Source organism: Hippopotamus amphibius, chromosome 14 (genome assembly GCF_030028045.1).
Source record: "Hippopotamus amphibius kiboko isolate mHipAmp2 chromosome 14, mHipAmp2.hap2, whole genome shotgun sequence".
Classification (NCBI taxonomy): domain Eukaryota; kingdom Metazoa; phylum Chordata; class Mammalia; order Artiodactyla; family Hippopotamidae; genus Hippopotamus; species Hippopotamus amphibius.
The window spans coordinates 77,968,326-77,983,495 of NC_080199.1; the positions used below are offsets into that span (position 1 = coordinate 77,968,326).

Here is a 15,170-nt window from a genome sequence, read left to right on the forward strand (position 1 = left end):
AAAATGGTATGAACGTTCCTTAAAAAATTAAAACTAGAACTACCATAAGATCCAGAGGTTCCACTTCTAGGTATGTACCCAAAAGAACTGAAACCAGGAACTTGCTGAAGAGACTTTTCCCCATTGTATATTCTTGCCTCCTTTGTCAAAGGTTAATTGACCTTAGGTGTGTAGGTTTTTTCCTGGGCTCTCTATTCTGTTCCATTGATCTGTGTGTCTGTTTTTATGCCAATACCACACTGTTTTGATGACTGTAGCTGTGTAGTATAGTCTGAAGCCTGGGAGGATTGTGCCTCCAGCTTTGTTCTTTTTTCTCAGGATTGCTTTGGCAATTCTGGGTCTTCTGTGGTTCCATGTAAGTTTTAGGATTGTTTGTTCTCATTCTTTGATAAGTGTCATGGGTAGTTTGATGGGGACTGCATTAAATCTGTAGATTGCTTTGGGTAGTATGGCTATTCAAACAATATTAATTCTTCCAATCCAAGAGCATGGGCTATTTTTCCATTTCTCTGAATCACCATCAATTTCCTTCATCAATGTTTTATAGTTCTCAGTATACAAGTCTTTCACTTCTTGGTCATGTTTATTCCTAGGTATTTTCTCTCTTTCTCTTGTCTGACTTCCAATACTATGTTGAATAGAAATGGTGAGAGTGGGCATCCTTGTCTTGTTCCAGATTTTGGTGGAAAGGCTTTCAGCTCTTCACCATTGAATATTATGTTAGCTGTGGATTTGTCATAAATGGCTTTTATTATGCTGAGATATGTACCCTCTATACGCAGTTTGGTTAAGAGTTCTTATCATGAACGGATGCTGAATTTGAAAGCAGGATCTTGAAAAGATACTTGTCCACCAGGTATGGAATGGATAATCAAAACATGATATAACCATACAATGTCAGCCTTAACAAGCAAGGAAATCCTGTTTCATGCTACAACATAATGTCCTTAAGGACACTATGTTAAGGGAAACAAGCCAGTTAAAAAGAGCAAATACTGTAGGATTCCACTTACATGAGGTACCGAGAGTAGTCAAACTCATACAGACAGGAAGTAAAATGGTGGTTACCAGGGGTTGAGGGGAGGAGGAAAAAGAGAGTTACTGTCTCATGGGTATAGAGTTCAGTTTGGGAAGATGAAAAAGTTCTGGACATCTATTCACAACAATGTGAATATACTTAACACTACTGAACTGTACACTTAAAAAATGGTTAAGATGGTAAATTTCATGTTATGCATTTTTTTAACCACAATTGAAAAATGCATTAAAAATCTAAAAATAGGTAAAAACCATAGGACACTATAAGGGAGCTTTCTTAGATGCACTTCTTGCTAAACACTGTAATACATGCAGACTAATTCTCTTCATCTCAGACAGAAAATGTGCCAAATTATAAGTTGGTTAAATTAAATATTGAGAGAGTCTAACGTAATTTTTATACAGAAAAACTCTTTCTGTGTAAATAAGCAAAACAAGTGCTGGGAATCAAATGTAGACATTATTGAACATTTTTAAAATAAAGAATTCTACTTGTGACAAAAAAGTTTAGAGGTCTGAGCTCTCCCTGAAACTGAACAAAATATATTTGCCAAAAACATAATTATTAAAATATACGATGAGTTTGAGGGCCATCACACAAATGAGGCTAGCTGGTGAGCAGGTCACATCTTCACTGACCATTAAGTCTAACTAGAAACAACGAGAAATACTAACTAGATGGGAGGTGGGATGGCCGTCCCTTGCAGCCACTGCTCCCAGGAGAGCTGACCCTTGGGCATGCTGCTGGGGGCAGCTATCAGCAGTGGCACAGAGATTACTGAAACCACTCGGAACCTGCTCTGCCAGCTTCTTGACTGCGATGGCTGATGGCAGAATCTAAGATGGTTTTAACTGCTACAACATTTTCAAAGCCATCAACTGACTCTCACTTTTTCCACTTAGTACGAAATGAGATTAAGGTCTGAATCCTAGAGCACAGAATAATTACTGAATTACCAATGATGTATTAATGATCAATGATACTGTTTTTTTTTTATTTTTAATTTTTAGAAAAGTCCCCTCAAAATTATCACCCAATTTGAAGATGAAGATACAGAAATTAAAGTTTTAAGATGTGACTTAAAAGATTAAGTGAGTAAAGAAATCTATAAAACTTTAAAAATTATTCTACTCTAAATTTTGTTTAGACTGCCAAGGTTTCTGGGACATAGATATATTTGCAACCCTGCTTCTGACTGAGACAGGACACAAATTTTTAAAAATTAAAGAAGACAAAAGAGAACAGAGACATATACAAGGCGTCTGGTTAAACTGGTTTCTATCGCTGAACTTTAAATTCTACTATGCGCTTTCAGCTAGCTAATGCAGAGAGACAAAAGGAAACCACATCGAATTTTACTTAATTTACTGTCTGATGAGAGGCAGCATATAAATACATCTTATGGACCTAAATTTTCCCTAACACTGAACGTGAAGAGGCGTTTTTAACGGAACTGAGTCCAGATACACTACTTAGTCTAACGAACACCAGCTTGATCACTGCTCTTTTAAGCAAGTCTGGCTGTAGACACGAACTCTTCCACCAATGAACGCATGTCTGCAAGGGAGATGACAGACTCCAGTCCAGCCCTGGTTTCAGAACCATTTCCCTTAATACAGGTTGGAACACAGCTGCCACGTCCTGCATGTGACATCAGGTCCATTTCCTGCAGCGCGTCTGTCGGGAGGGGTGACAGCTCTGCCCTCCCCTACGCGCCCGCGGGCGCCCTGTTTGTGCTGGATGGTCAGCCCACTGTTCGCAGTTCTCGGCACCCACAGACACGGCCCCAGTGACACTGGGCAGATGCTACTGGAAAGGTGACCATCAGGGGAAGAGCCTAGTGGTGACTGGAGCACTCCGGATGCGCAAGGGGGGCCAAGCGCCACCTTGAGAAAAAGGACCGAGGACGGACCAGGCGGCTCGGGAGCAGGGCTGATGGGTGAGGGTGGGGTGGGAGCGGGCGCAGAACCGGCAGAGGCCGTCCTCGGGGCAGTGAAATCAGACTCGAGCAAGTCCTTTATCTGCTCCCAGGATCTGCTCCCTCCTTGGTCAGGAGGGGATGATGTCAAGCCCTGCTTCACAGAGTGGTTTGGTGATTCCATCCACAAATCCGTGTAAAGTGCTCAGTAAGTGTGAGCCATCCCGGTTTCTAAAAGCAGCAAAGAACTGGCAGGGGCGGGGTTACCCTTCCAGGGCAGGGCCCAGGCCCCCTCAGCAGAGAAACGTTGGCGGGGGGTGGGGGGGGGGGCAGGGAACAGGCTGGAGGGGGAGCTGGAGGCCCTTTGGCCACATCCTGCAAAGCTTTCCCTGGCCCCCAGTGACATGAATTGGCAACAAGGTCAGCGATGTACTCAGCGCTTACTGGGACGAGATGCTCTGCTGGGCCCCCTGCGTGAGCTATCCTCTCAACCCTCCCGACAATTCTGCAGGCTGGCATTATTATCAGATGATGTTTTATAGGTGAGAAGAATCAATGTCAGACAAATGAAGCAACTGGCCGAAAGCCGTTGACCATGTCTGGGAATGAGGGTGCTGCATTTTCCTGATCAGTCGCACTGCAGCACGGAGGACAGACCTTGCACACCGGTGTCTGGAGGGGCTGAGCCTGTGGGCAGCAGAAGCTCCTTATTCGAGCGAGGCCGTGGATGCAGAGGGCGGGAGGGGCACCAGGAATAAGACACCCGCCTTACGCCTGACTTTGGCGTGTTTCTGAAGGCAATACGCAACTTGCTTATTTTCTTTCTGCCTCAATTGCCCTGTCTGTAAAACCGGGGTCCACTATTTGCCTCTTTTATACAAATACAGTCAAGCTGGGTGAGCACTTTGAAAACACCTGGAAGGCCCGGACGAGTACAAGCCGCCCTGTAATTGCTGCCTGCCTCGTACCTGCGTGCCGGCTTAGAAAGGATGTAATTTTAAACTAATCACATAAATAAACTATGAAACACCATTCAAATGTCTACTCATTTCTAACCTTCCCACATCTAAGCATTTATTTATAGAACAAGCAAACATGGAGGAAACTAAAGTAGTGGGCTCGTGTGACAACAAGTTTGGCGGAGCATGAGGAAGCGTGTTTGGTGGGGGGGGGGGTCTCCTGAGGAGGAGGACCCTGTCTCACGCGCCAGCAGCCCACGCCTGGGTGCGCCCTTGTGAAAACCGAGTCCTGGGTCTCTGGGCACTGCCCACCTCAGCCCGGCATCCCCCAAAGACTCCCTCTCCCTGCCCCTCCAACCCCTTCCCTACGAAGAGGGCAGAGGAGCACAGACACGGCTCTGTCCGGACAGGAACAGAGATATGTCAGGTGTTCAGTTTCTGTCCCTCCATTAGATTTGCACAAGGTAATGACATTCTCAGGTATGAGCATCTTCTAAGATTACAGACCATCTCTTTTTAAAAAAAAAAATAACATTATTGAGATATACTTCACATACCATGCAATCCACCCCTTTGAAGTATTCAAGTAAATGGTGGTCAGTACATTCAGGGCACTGTGTAACCACCAGCACAGTCACCTTTACAACATCTTCATCTGCCCAGAAAGAAACTCTGTATCCTTTGGCAATCACTCCCCATCCTTCTCAGCCCTCCCCAACCACCAGCCCTAGACAACCACCATTTTACTTTCTGTTCTTTAGATTTGCCAATGCTGGACATTTCACACAAATGCAATCATACAACACGTGTTCTCTTGTAAGTGGCTTCTTTCACGGAGCATGTTTCCTGGTTTCTCCATGTTGGCACAGGTATCAGTACTTCATTCCTTTTTGCTGCTGAGAAACACCCCATTGTTGGAATACACTCCACTGTGTTTATCCATCCGTCAGCCAACGGACATCGGGGTCGTTTCTACTTCCTGGCTCTCGTGTATAATGCTGCTATGAACATCCGTGTACCAGTTTTTGGGCGGACATGTTTTCAGTTCCGCTGGTTACACACCCAGGAGCAGAACTGCTGGGTCGCATGGCAACCCCACGTGTAACTCTTTGAGGAACCTCCATGCTGTTTTCCAAAGTGGCTGCACCATCTTACACTCCCAGTTTCTCCACATCCTCATCAGCACCTGTTATTGTCTGTCTTTTGGTTATAACCATCCTGGTGGGTGTGAAGTATGTGGGTTTTATTTTTTGCATTTCCTGATAACTAACTGACGTTGGGTATCTTTTCATGAGCTTACTGGTCATTTGTATGTCTTCTTTGGAGAAACATCTATTCAAATCCTTTGCCCATATTTTAATTGGCTTATTTGTTATTGAGTTGTAAGAGTTCTTGTACATTCTAGATAAGACAGTCCCTTATCACATATATGATTTATAAATAGTTCCTCTAATTCAAGGGCTGTCTTTTCATTTTCTTGATGATATCCTTTGAAGCACAAAGGCTTTAATTTTGATGAAGTCCAATATAGCTCTTTTTCCTCTGGTCGCTTGTGCTGTTGGTGTAAGATGGCTACTTTTCACATGTGTGGGTGCTGAGTCGTTGCATAAGGACATGCTAGACCCATGAGGCTACTTTCTGTCCTGCCTCTGCCCTTCAGGCCCAGAGCTTTATCTGCCCTCTGGCTTCAGGAAGAGCCCCAGGACTAGTACCCGGCATCTGGTCAAACCCCCGCTCCTGTGGGCACGAGCCGGCCGAGGGCAGTCAGGGTCCTCCGTCTGCACCGACTCGGCGTGTGGATTCTGGCGACAGAGTCCTGGACGTGGCTCCAAGCTACCCCGCGTGCTGCCTGCGCCACCTGGCCTGAATGTCCTTAATGCGAAGACTCACTTTCTTCACTTTTAAAACACTGCGACCATTACAGAAAATACTTCCTGTAAACCGCCGAGGCACTCGCGAGGCAGGCCTGCTGCCCCTGGGCTCCCGCCGGCCCTGGTGCTGTACTTCTGCAGCGAAGGCTGGCCTCTCCTCCGGCTCGGCTCTGTGCTGCTTCGCGGCTCCCGACACTCCCTGCGTCTCCTCCCCTCCTTTCTTCCCGCGGCAACGCCTCTTCACCCCCTGGCAGACCACCACCCCGGCCCCGCTGAGTCCCGGGCCTCATCAGCACTCCGGCTTCCAGCTGCCTGTTGTATCTGGCACGTCCAGCAGAAGCACTGCCACCTAGAAGCACTTAAAACTTTCAAGTTCCTCCTCCCGGGCTCTGTCTCTCCACCTGGCCCGGGTGTGGTCCCCGTTCTGTCCACGGCCTGGGTTCCTTTTCCACGTGCACATTTAAGGTGTCCACGTCACACCTGCCCGCCCCTTCCGCCCTCACTGCCCCTCCCTCTTCTCGGCGCTCCCCTCTCCTGCAGCCGCCCTGGCCTCTTGGCAGTTTCTGAAACACACCAGGCCATGTCCACCGGAGGGTCCGTGTCTACAGGGATCTCACCTTTCCAGTATCGCCCGTCCTGATGCCCCACGTTGATCCTGCAACCTGCCTCCCCTGCGTCCCCGGGGGCACGCCCAACCCCTGAGCTGCTCGAGGTCTTCTTTTTTCCAAAGCAATCATCACCCTCTACCTTTCTGTGTCACTTCTTATTTACTATGTAGGTATTTTTCAAATCTCATTAGGACGTAAGCTGTCCCCCTCCCTAAGGCGCTCCCTAAAGCCTCACAGCGGCTCCACAGATACTGCAGAGGTGACTGGATGGTGGCATCTGCATCCCTCCAGTCACACTGAGGACGGACATCCTCGTGTGATCACAGGCCAAACGCACGTCCTCTTTTGTGAGCTGCCTGTTTGTTCGTCCCTCCCTTCGTCCATGTTTTTTTATGGATCTGCAGGAATTCTGCAGACTTCGGTGACACTGAGCCTCGGTCAGCGCGCTTATCCGTCTCATCTAACCACGCCCGTCGCCGTCCAGGGCGCACGGGAGGCAGAGAGAATAGAGAAGCCAGGAAGCTTGGCAAGTGCGTTCAGGTTAATATCAGCGGGCATCCGTGTTTGGAAGGGAACCAGAGGAAAGCCTGTTCAGAGTAATTAACTAATTGTGCGGGAAGGACCGGCCACGTACCCGGGCAGGCAGTCCCCGCAGACGGCGTCGCGGGCAGCAGAGCAGTTGGCCTTCTGGAAGCGGCTCAGCAGGGCACAGTCCAGGCACGGCTTGCACTTCTGAAAGCCCCAGTCCTCCTTGAACCTCTGCGGCCGGCACCTCACGCACTGGGCGTCCTCCCCGTAGCCAAAGCCACACTCCTGCAGGGATGAACGGGGCAAGAGACAGCTATTCAGACCCTGCAAGTGTGAAAAAGAGGACGAGGAGACACGGCGGAGAACTGCGCCGGTAATTACCCAGGGCCCACCTCCCTGGACACAAAGGCCGCTCCTGCAGCAAGTTCCAGTGTGTCTCCCCTGCTAATAATCTCTCTTACGACCTAAGTATCTTAGTCACCCACTTTATTCCAGCAGCTCAAGCATCTGAATAAGGAAGGCTCTCCGCCCTCCGCTGCTGCATTAGCACCAGCTTAGGGCAGAATGAGGCACTTTCTTCTCCAACTCAGCCAGTCATCTGAGTGCTCAGAAGCTGGAGCCAGGGAAACACGCAGACACCTACTCACTTATCAAGGCAGAATAGAAGTGCCGTGACAAGGACAGCTGCATGTGAAATGTCAGAAGCTGACAAGCCTAGAAATCTATCCAGTAGAGGGACCTGAAATGGTGAGGTGTCTGTTACTGTCTGATAGAGGGAAGATGCTTACACGATGCTTAACACTAAATTCTTGTTTGGATCAAACCCTGGGATACTGAGGGTGTCACGGGTCTCTGGATTTGGGCATCAGAACCCAGCACTGCTTCCCAAGGATGGGCCTCACGGACGGCTCTTTGACCTGCATGCGTTCATTTCCATGAGTCCAAGTGCTAAATCAGTCACAGCACGTCAGATAACGTTGCTACCATGCAACCACAGAAAGAACGCTATAGACAAGCATTGATGAGAGTTTAAGAAATGTTAGAAAACAGAATGAGAAATATGATCCCTTTTCTTACAAAAACATTAATAATGAGTACTAACGTTTATCGGGCACTTCCTCCATCCAGGATCTCATTCATTCATCCCCCCCCCCCCCCCCGAGGGACGCACTTGCCATGCTCCTATTTCATAGATGGGGGTGTAGGGTCTCCCAGAAGGCATGCACCTTAACCAGAGAGACATGGCTAATAGAACCAGGATTTGAACCTACACATTTTTAAAATTAATTAATTATTAACATTTATTTATTTATTCCATAGTGCTTTACAATTTTCAAACGTTTCACAAATGTATATGTGTAACTGAATCACTTTTCTATACACCTGAAACTAACATGACATTGTAAATCAACTATACTTCAATTAAAAACCAAAAATCAACAGAAAGAACAGTATTCTCTGTACTCCATAAACCATTCAGTACAGGATATTCACAGTGACACGTCAATCCAGATCTCACAAACTTATTCACGTTTGGGAGGGGCGATCCCTTCCTTCCCCTCTTCAGTTCCTCCTCCATCTTTCACACGTGTCCCTTGAACAAGCACAGCAAAGAGCAGGGGAGAAAGACAAAGCAGAAGGTCAGTACCTTCTTAACCCCGAGGGTTCCAGCTTGAGGATGTTCTGAACCAAAGGTACAGACAGGAACAGGGGGAAAAAACGGAAATACGAATTCACAAATTAGAATTCCTTTAAAATGGCTCACGAGGGTTATCTTGGGGGGGGGGGGGCGTGGAATTATGAGGTGCTTTCAGTTTTTATAATTCTGTAATGATTTGATTTTCTTGCACAAAGCATCTCTAGGAATCAGGAAAACAGTACATACACACATTCAGAAAGGACTTCTTGGGACGTGTACTTGGTCTTGGCCGGAGGGAGGCCACCGCTGTTTGGCGGGGAGCGGTGCACGGCAGCGTGATCTGCGCCGGGACAGGGTCAGCTGCTGCGCGGCCCCAGCATCCAAAGGCTTTCTTTAGACCCAGAAGGAAGCCGCCCACCCGGCCACCCGGGATCAAAGCGCGTGCACGTGACATCCGGGGGCGGGTCCTCCTTGCTCACAGGCGTGCAGCTCCCTCAAAGGTTAGCGCCGGAGATTTCAACATCACTCTTTGATCCCGGCAGCTTGGGCTGTGAGGGTCTCACGCACAGGTTAACACACAACAGAGAAGGGAAGGAAAAGGGAGGGAGAGGAAGACAGGAAAACAAAGGGAAAGAGGAAGGGGTCTATGAACTGGAAGCAAACGTCAGAAATGTTGCTTTTCAGGCCAGGCTGCTGGAGGGGGGGCGGGGGGAGTGTGTATTTTCCTACATTGGAGCCAGAGACACATTGGCCACTTGCTGGCTAAGTTATTTTGGGAACTCTCTGACCCTCAGACTCTTCATCTGTGAGATGGGATAATAAGCCTGGCCCTATAGGGTTATTTTGAGGAATAAACGGAAAAACACATAAAGCGTCTAAACTCTAAATCAAGCACAGGCATCTGTAAATAAACGAGGCTGATGGCCGTTACTATTTTGGATTCTCTACAGCCCAACAGACCAATTTTCTTGACTCCAATATCATAAAGCTTCATTGGGGAATAAAGGCAACTTCAGACCCCAGTTTTTTCTAGGTTACTTCAAACATCACTTTCCATCTAAAACATTTTTATTGAATAAAAATCTTCCTAAAATGAATCGCAACGCACTTTTTGAAAATGAGTGCATAAAATAGAATTTAACCTTTCCCCGTTGAATCCACGAGGGCACTGTGCCATCACACAAAGAGCTAGGCAGCCCTGGTCCGGGGGCGGTTCTGCTGCTCTCACGCCCCTGCCCCGCGCCCAGCTCTCCCTCCTCCTTCCTGCTGGGCATCACCATCGATAGCCGCTCACCTCCTCTCTCCAGTCCTGAGAAACTAGGTAAACGATCCGACTAGAAATGAACTTGGAAGAATATACACGGGTGTATTGACAGTTCCATCTCTTTTGAGAAAGAACATATACTTTAGTGTCGGGAAGTCTTTCTGCTTCTTTTTTGATTCCTGGCTGTGTCTAGAGTTTATATGGTACATAAGCACCGTTTTGACCAATGAGGTTTTGCCGTATATCGTTGTGTGTGGTTTACATATCATTAGACTTTGTAGAATGAGGACTTCATGAATCTTTTTTTTTTTTTTTGGTTCACTCTACACTGGACCAAATCATGGATGGAAAGAAAACACAGCCGGGCTCCACGTGCATCGGAGCCGGCCTTCACTAGCTGGACACTAGCTTTTCCTGTTTCTGCTGGGAGTTGCTACGTGCTGGTGCAGCAGTAGAAGTGTTCTCCAGGGTGGGTTCGGGGCAGGGCTGAGATGAGGCTTTGCATCATTACTCTCACAAGATATACCACAACGTACAGAGCAGGCACCATGAGCCATACGTGTATAGAGACGGGTTGTTTGGGGGAATTTTATTCAAATGATATTTTCTCTCAGAAACAGACTCACAGACATAGAGAACAGACGTGTGGCTGCCAAGGTGGAGGAGGCGTGCAGGAGGGATGGACTGCGAGTTTGGGATTAGCAGATGAAAACTAGCATATATAGGATGGATAAACAACCAGGTCCTGCTGTGTAGGGAACGGTGTTCAGTATCCTGGGATAAACCGTCATGGGAAAGAATCTGGAAAAGAATGTATGTGTGTAACCCAGTCACTTTGCTATACAGCAGAAATAAACACAACATTGTAAACCAACTATAGTTCAATAAAATTTTAAAAATATGTACTTTCTCTAAAGCATTTGCCATTTAAAAAAGATATTATTAGAAACACAGCCTAATGTTATTTTTAAACTTTTAAGAATATCATAGCTTCCAGTTCACGACAGTCTAAGAAGTGTATGAAGTGACCATTCCGCATGTTAAATTAACTAGACATCTTGAATTAACTAGAAATGCAGAGCAATTACTTTCAAAGAATTACTGTATAGCACCCACGCAGCAACCTCTTTTAGAGCTGATCTTTCGTATTTCTGAAGCGCCGTAAATGTAGAGATGCCGTAAGTATTTGAAATCCATACTATAAACAGCATATAAATATTAAATGACCTCCAATAGAAATGTCTACTTTGATGTTTTTATTTCATTCCATAAAATGAGGTGGTTAAAATGCCTTGAAATCTTCCATATTAAGTTCAATAAACAACTACCAAGAGAAACGGGAGGCAAAACAACTGAGAGACAGACAGACAGACAGACAGAGACAGAGACTGAGAGAGGGGGTCACCAGCCCCTGCCCCACAGTAACCCCATCTTTCCATCCTTGGTCCCTAGCTTCCTACTCCCCCCACACAGGCACACACTGCGCCAGGCCTGGGGAAACCTCCCAGACACACCCTCCTCGTGTGTGTGTGTGTGTGTGTGTGTGTGTACACAACTGCTCTGCGTCTCCGTTTCGTTCGCCCCTCTCAGCGCATGGTGGGGAGCACTCCCATCAGCCCCTGCGCACGGGCTCCCGGGAGGGATGCAGTCGTTACCCTACGGGAGCTGCTCTTACTCATCCCCGCATCCCAGGTGCTGGGGCACGGAGGGCACCCTTCCGTGCGGCCAACGGCACTGGCAAGGAGCACGAGACCTAATCGGGCATCGAACAAAAGCAGTATTGGATATTTTGTTTTTTCCCTCGTTACCTTGGGGTGGAAGGGGGTGAGTTCCCAGGCACAGTGCTTCCTTTGGGGACAGAAGCGGAGGCGTGGACGGATCTCTGGTGGGAGGAGGGGGGGCAGGCTGCCCACGCCAGCTCCTTTGATGGACTCTGCTTGACCAAACGCTACAGGCACCTCTGAGCCACGTTTTCGACGACGCCCTGTTCTTAGGTCAGGTTTTAGGTCTGGTCCTGAAGACCCCAGTGGTCCCAGGATCCTGTCACGTCGGTTTAGCCAGGATACCCCATCTTCGGCACCTGCTTATTTTCCGTATCTGACCTCACAACCCCCCCCCCCCCCCCGCCGACCCCTGCCCCAGGCGATGTCTGGTCCTCTGCCTGCCTTCAGCAGGAACCCTGGTGTCTGTTTAGCCAGGATCCCCTCTTCCTCTGATGTTCCCTCTTGGTGACTTTCCACCCTGACCCCCGCGCTGCTCTTGGGCTATATGCCCCATGTGGCCACATGGGATTTGGAGCTGAATCCAGTTCTAGACCGAGGTCTCTCTCTTCTCCTTTTGCAAAAGCTCTTGAATAGAATTTGCTTTTACTGCTTTAACCTCTGTCCTGCTCTGGTTTTCTCTGACGCTCTCCAGGTTGTACTGAGTTCTCCCTCTCACCATTTCATTAGAAGGACACTGTGTGTGTGTGTGCGCGCGCGTGCGCGTGTGTGTGTGTGTGTGTGTGTGTGTGTGTGTGTGCGTGTGTGTGGTGTGGGAGGCTAAGGGGGAGGGAGGAGAAGGGGAGAGAGGAGCGAGTCAGCCACTGCCTAGGCTAGGCCTGCCCGTAGTCTCAACACTAGAAATGCACTGAGGCGTCAAAACAATTCTGCAGACTTTATTTTTGAAATTGTGACCTGGTACCGTAAAGCTTAAAGGAAATACCTAGAACGTCCCTGAATCTCCAAGAAGGCCTTTTTATTAATAAACTTCAAAGTGGGAAAATATACACATGGATAAAAAGAGAATGCAATTTAAAAAAGAAAAAAAAAAAAGCGTTGCCATAGAGGTCCTGCTTCCTTCCCCAGATCGTAAAGTAAGTGACTACCCCTTGGTACCTTTGTATCTGACACGGCCCCTACCACACCTTCCCCAAAGCCCACACCCAGTGCTGCCAAAGACCCTGTGTGGCCATGCTTCCGCCGGGCCCCTGAACGTCTCCCAGCCCATCTGCGCCTTCCCCGGTAAAATCTAGTTCTGGCGAGAACGCTGCGGGGTCCGTTGAACCAGGACCCCCACCCTCAGGGTCGTCAGCCCCCACACACACCCAGGTGATGTTGGACCCCCCTGGCCTGTCTTCAGCAAGAACCCTGTGGGGGCAGTTTTGGTCAGAACCCCTCTCCCTCTGATGTCTCCTCGAAATAATTTTCCGTCCACTGCCTCGACCGACCCCTGCTCCTCGGCGACGAATCCCTGCTCACCCAGGGTGTGTTCGGACATGAGCTCCCCGTCTCTCTCCCCTCGCCAGACCCCACCGCGGGGGTCCCCACACCTCACGCAAAGGTTCTGAAGAGCGTCTGCCCTGCCAGCCTCGACAAGCGCCACCGAATAGGTTTTCTTTAACAGCAGTTAAGCCAGTGCCTGATAAAGAACTGCTGGCTGTCTAAGACGGATGAACAAACACCGTGTGAGGCCGTGTTTCCTAAAGGTTCTTATTATTGTTATTATTTCCACTACTATTACTTTATCCCAGGGAGCAAAAGCCTGTAAAGGCCACAGCAACATCTCCTAGTCTCTAAGGCCCAGTCTTGCTCCTGGGCGGGCGGGGGTGCCGTGGGGGGCTGGAGGGTCGGGGTGTCGTGGGGGGTTGGGGGTGGGGTGCAGTCGGAGGTGAGGCTGCAGTGAGGGGTGGGGGTGGGGCTGGAGGCCTGAGTGGCTTCCTTATCTTGGTTCCAAGGCAAGGGAGGGCTGGACCCAGCTGGGCTGCTTCCACCCAAGCTGGAGGCAGCCGTGGCTCTGTCACTCTGCCCAATATTTTTAAGCCACATTTGGTGGCTTTCCAGTAGCAAAATGACTCAAAGTAAACAGTCCTCAAATCCCCTTCTCTCTTCTCTCCCTCTGCACACCCAGAACTGAACAAAAACACAAGCGGATCCCACCTACACACTGGGGGACCAGGCCCCCCCCACCGCAGGGGAGATCTTCACAGACCATGAAGTGTCTGGGAAACACATTCAGGGGCCTCCAGTTGAAAGCACTATTTATTTGTACAGCCAATAAGTATGAACTTGGGTTCTTTGAACTTTAAAAGCTCAAATTGGATGGAGAAGAAGTTATTTATAGAGAAAATCTAGGGCACAGAAATGGAAATGACAAATTAGATTCAGGTGTGGCTGGTGTTTAGAAATCAGCTTTTTAATTTCCTTTAAGAAAACAACACCAAAGACATATCCCCCCAACTTTTGGTTTGTGAAAAGCCAGAGGTGAGTTTTCTAAAGAAAAATTACAAGCTAGAGCTTGTTAATATCTGCCGCACATCACTGGGCTCGATTAGTATAATTAAACACAAATAAAGTGAGCAACCCTGCAATTAAATGGCAGAAATAAACCTTTTTTTACGCTTGAAAATTACATTAACTTTTTCGTGTGATTTTCTTCATAAGGATGAAAACAGTTTTCCAAAAGGTAGATGTCTTTAAAAATGGGGAGCCCCACACGCACCCGCGTGGAGGGAAGGATGCCATTTGTTTACAAGAATTAACTTCTTTCACATTAGCTAAAGTCATCCCAATAATTGCTTGGCAAAGCTTACTTTGAAAACCGGGCCAGAGACTTGAGGTCTGTTTCCAGAGGCTCATGCAAAAACTAGTTTCCTGATTTGCTGCTGGGGGGCAGTCCTGTTAAAAGCACACTGTTGGCGTCCATACTTGGTGTGGGGGAGGGGCCCTGGCCGGGCAAACTCCAGGCGGTGAGAATTCAAGTCTAATGTGGTCACTTGGGGAAAACAAAGATCATCTGCCGCACATCCTCTCGAGAGCCCCCAGGACGCCACCAAACACACACACACACACACAGACACACACATACAGACACACACACACACAGACACACACACACACACACACACACACACACACACGGTCATGGTTAAAACGCCCAGCGTAGCTGCTTACAGAGCTAAGGAAATCATACTTGGCATTTTTTGCCTCAGATACAGGAAAAAGACATTATTCACCATCTTTATCATAAACTTTCAAAAACGAAACACTAAACCCTGCAGTGGGGGAGAGAGGAAATATGGCTCAAGGGGATAAAATCCTCAAAACAGACTCCAAATGGCTCGGTGACCCGTCACGTATCTTCCCAAAGATTCAGGAAAACTACTTCCTAAGCTGAGTTACTAAAAAGAGGCTAAACGGGAGAGGTGGTGCTTGGGGTTCTGGGGGGGGAGACCTGGGAACTGAAAGGGCTGCTGAGATGCGATGGTGCAGGGTGGCTCAGGGCTTGGAGGGCAGGCTGGTGGGCGGGACCAGTGGAGCGGGAGGGACTGGGATGGTGGGGACCAGGACGCGGAGGATGCCCGGAG

General features: G+C 48.3%; 1 protein-coding gene across 11 annotated transcripts in view; it reads right to left on the reverse strand.

Annotated features, from left to right (window-relative positions):
* The window catches only part of TNFRSF19 (TNF receptor superfamily member 19), a 113,555-nt gene that overhangs the window by 46,070 nt on the left and 52,315 nt on the right, over positions 1–15,170 (reverse strand). For all 11 annotated transcript variants that reach the window (XM_057707430.1, XM_057707432.1, XM_057707435.1 and 8 more), the window contains one exon: positions 7,030–7,208. In XM_057707430.1, coding sequence (XP_057563413.1) covers positions 7,030–7,208 — 179 coding nt within the window. The remainder of the gene's footprint in view (positions 1–7,029; positions 7,209–15,170) is intronic.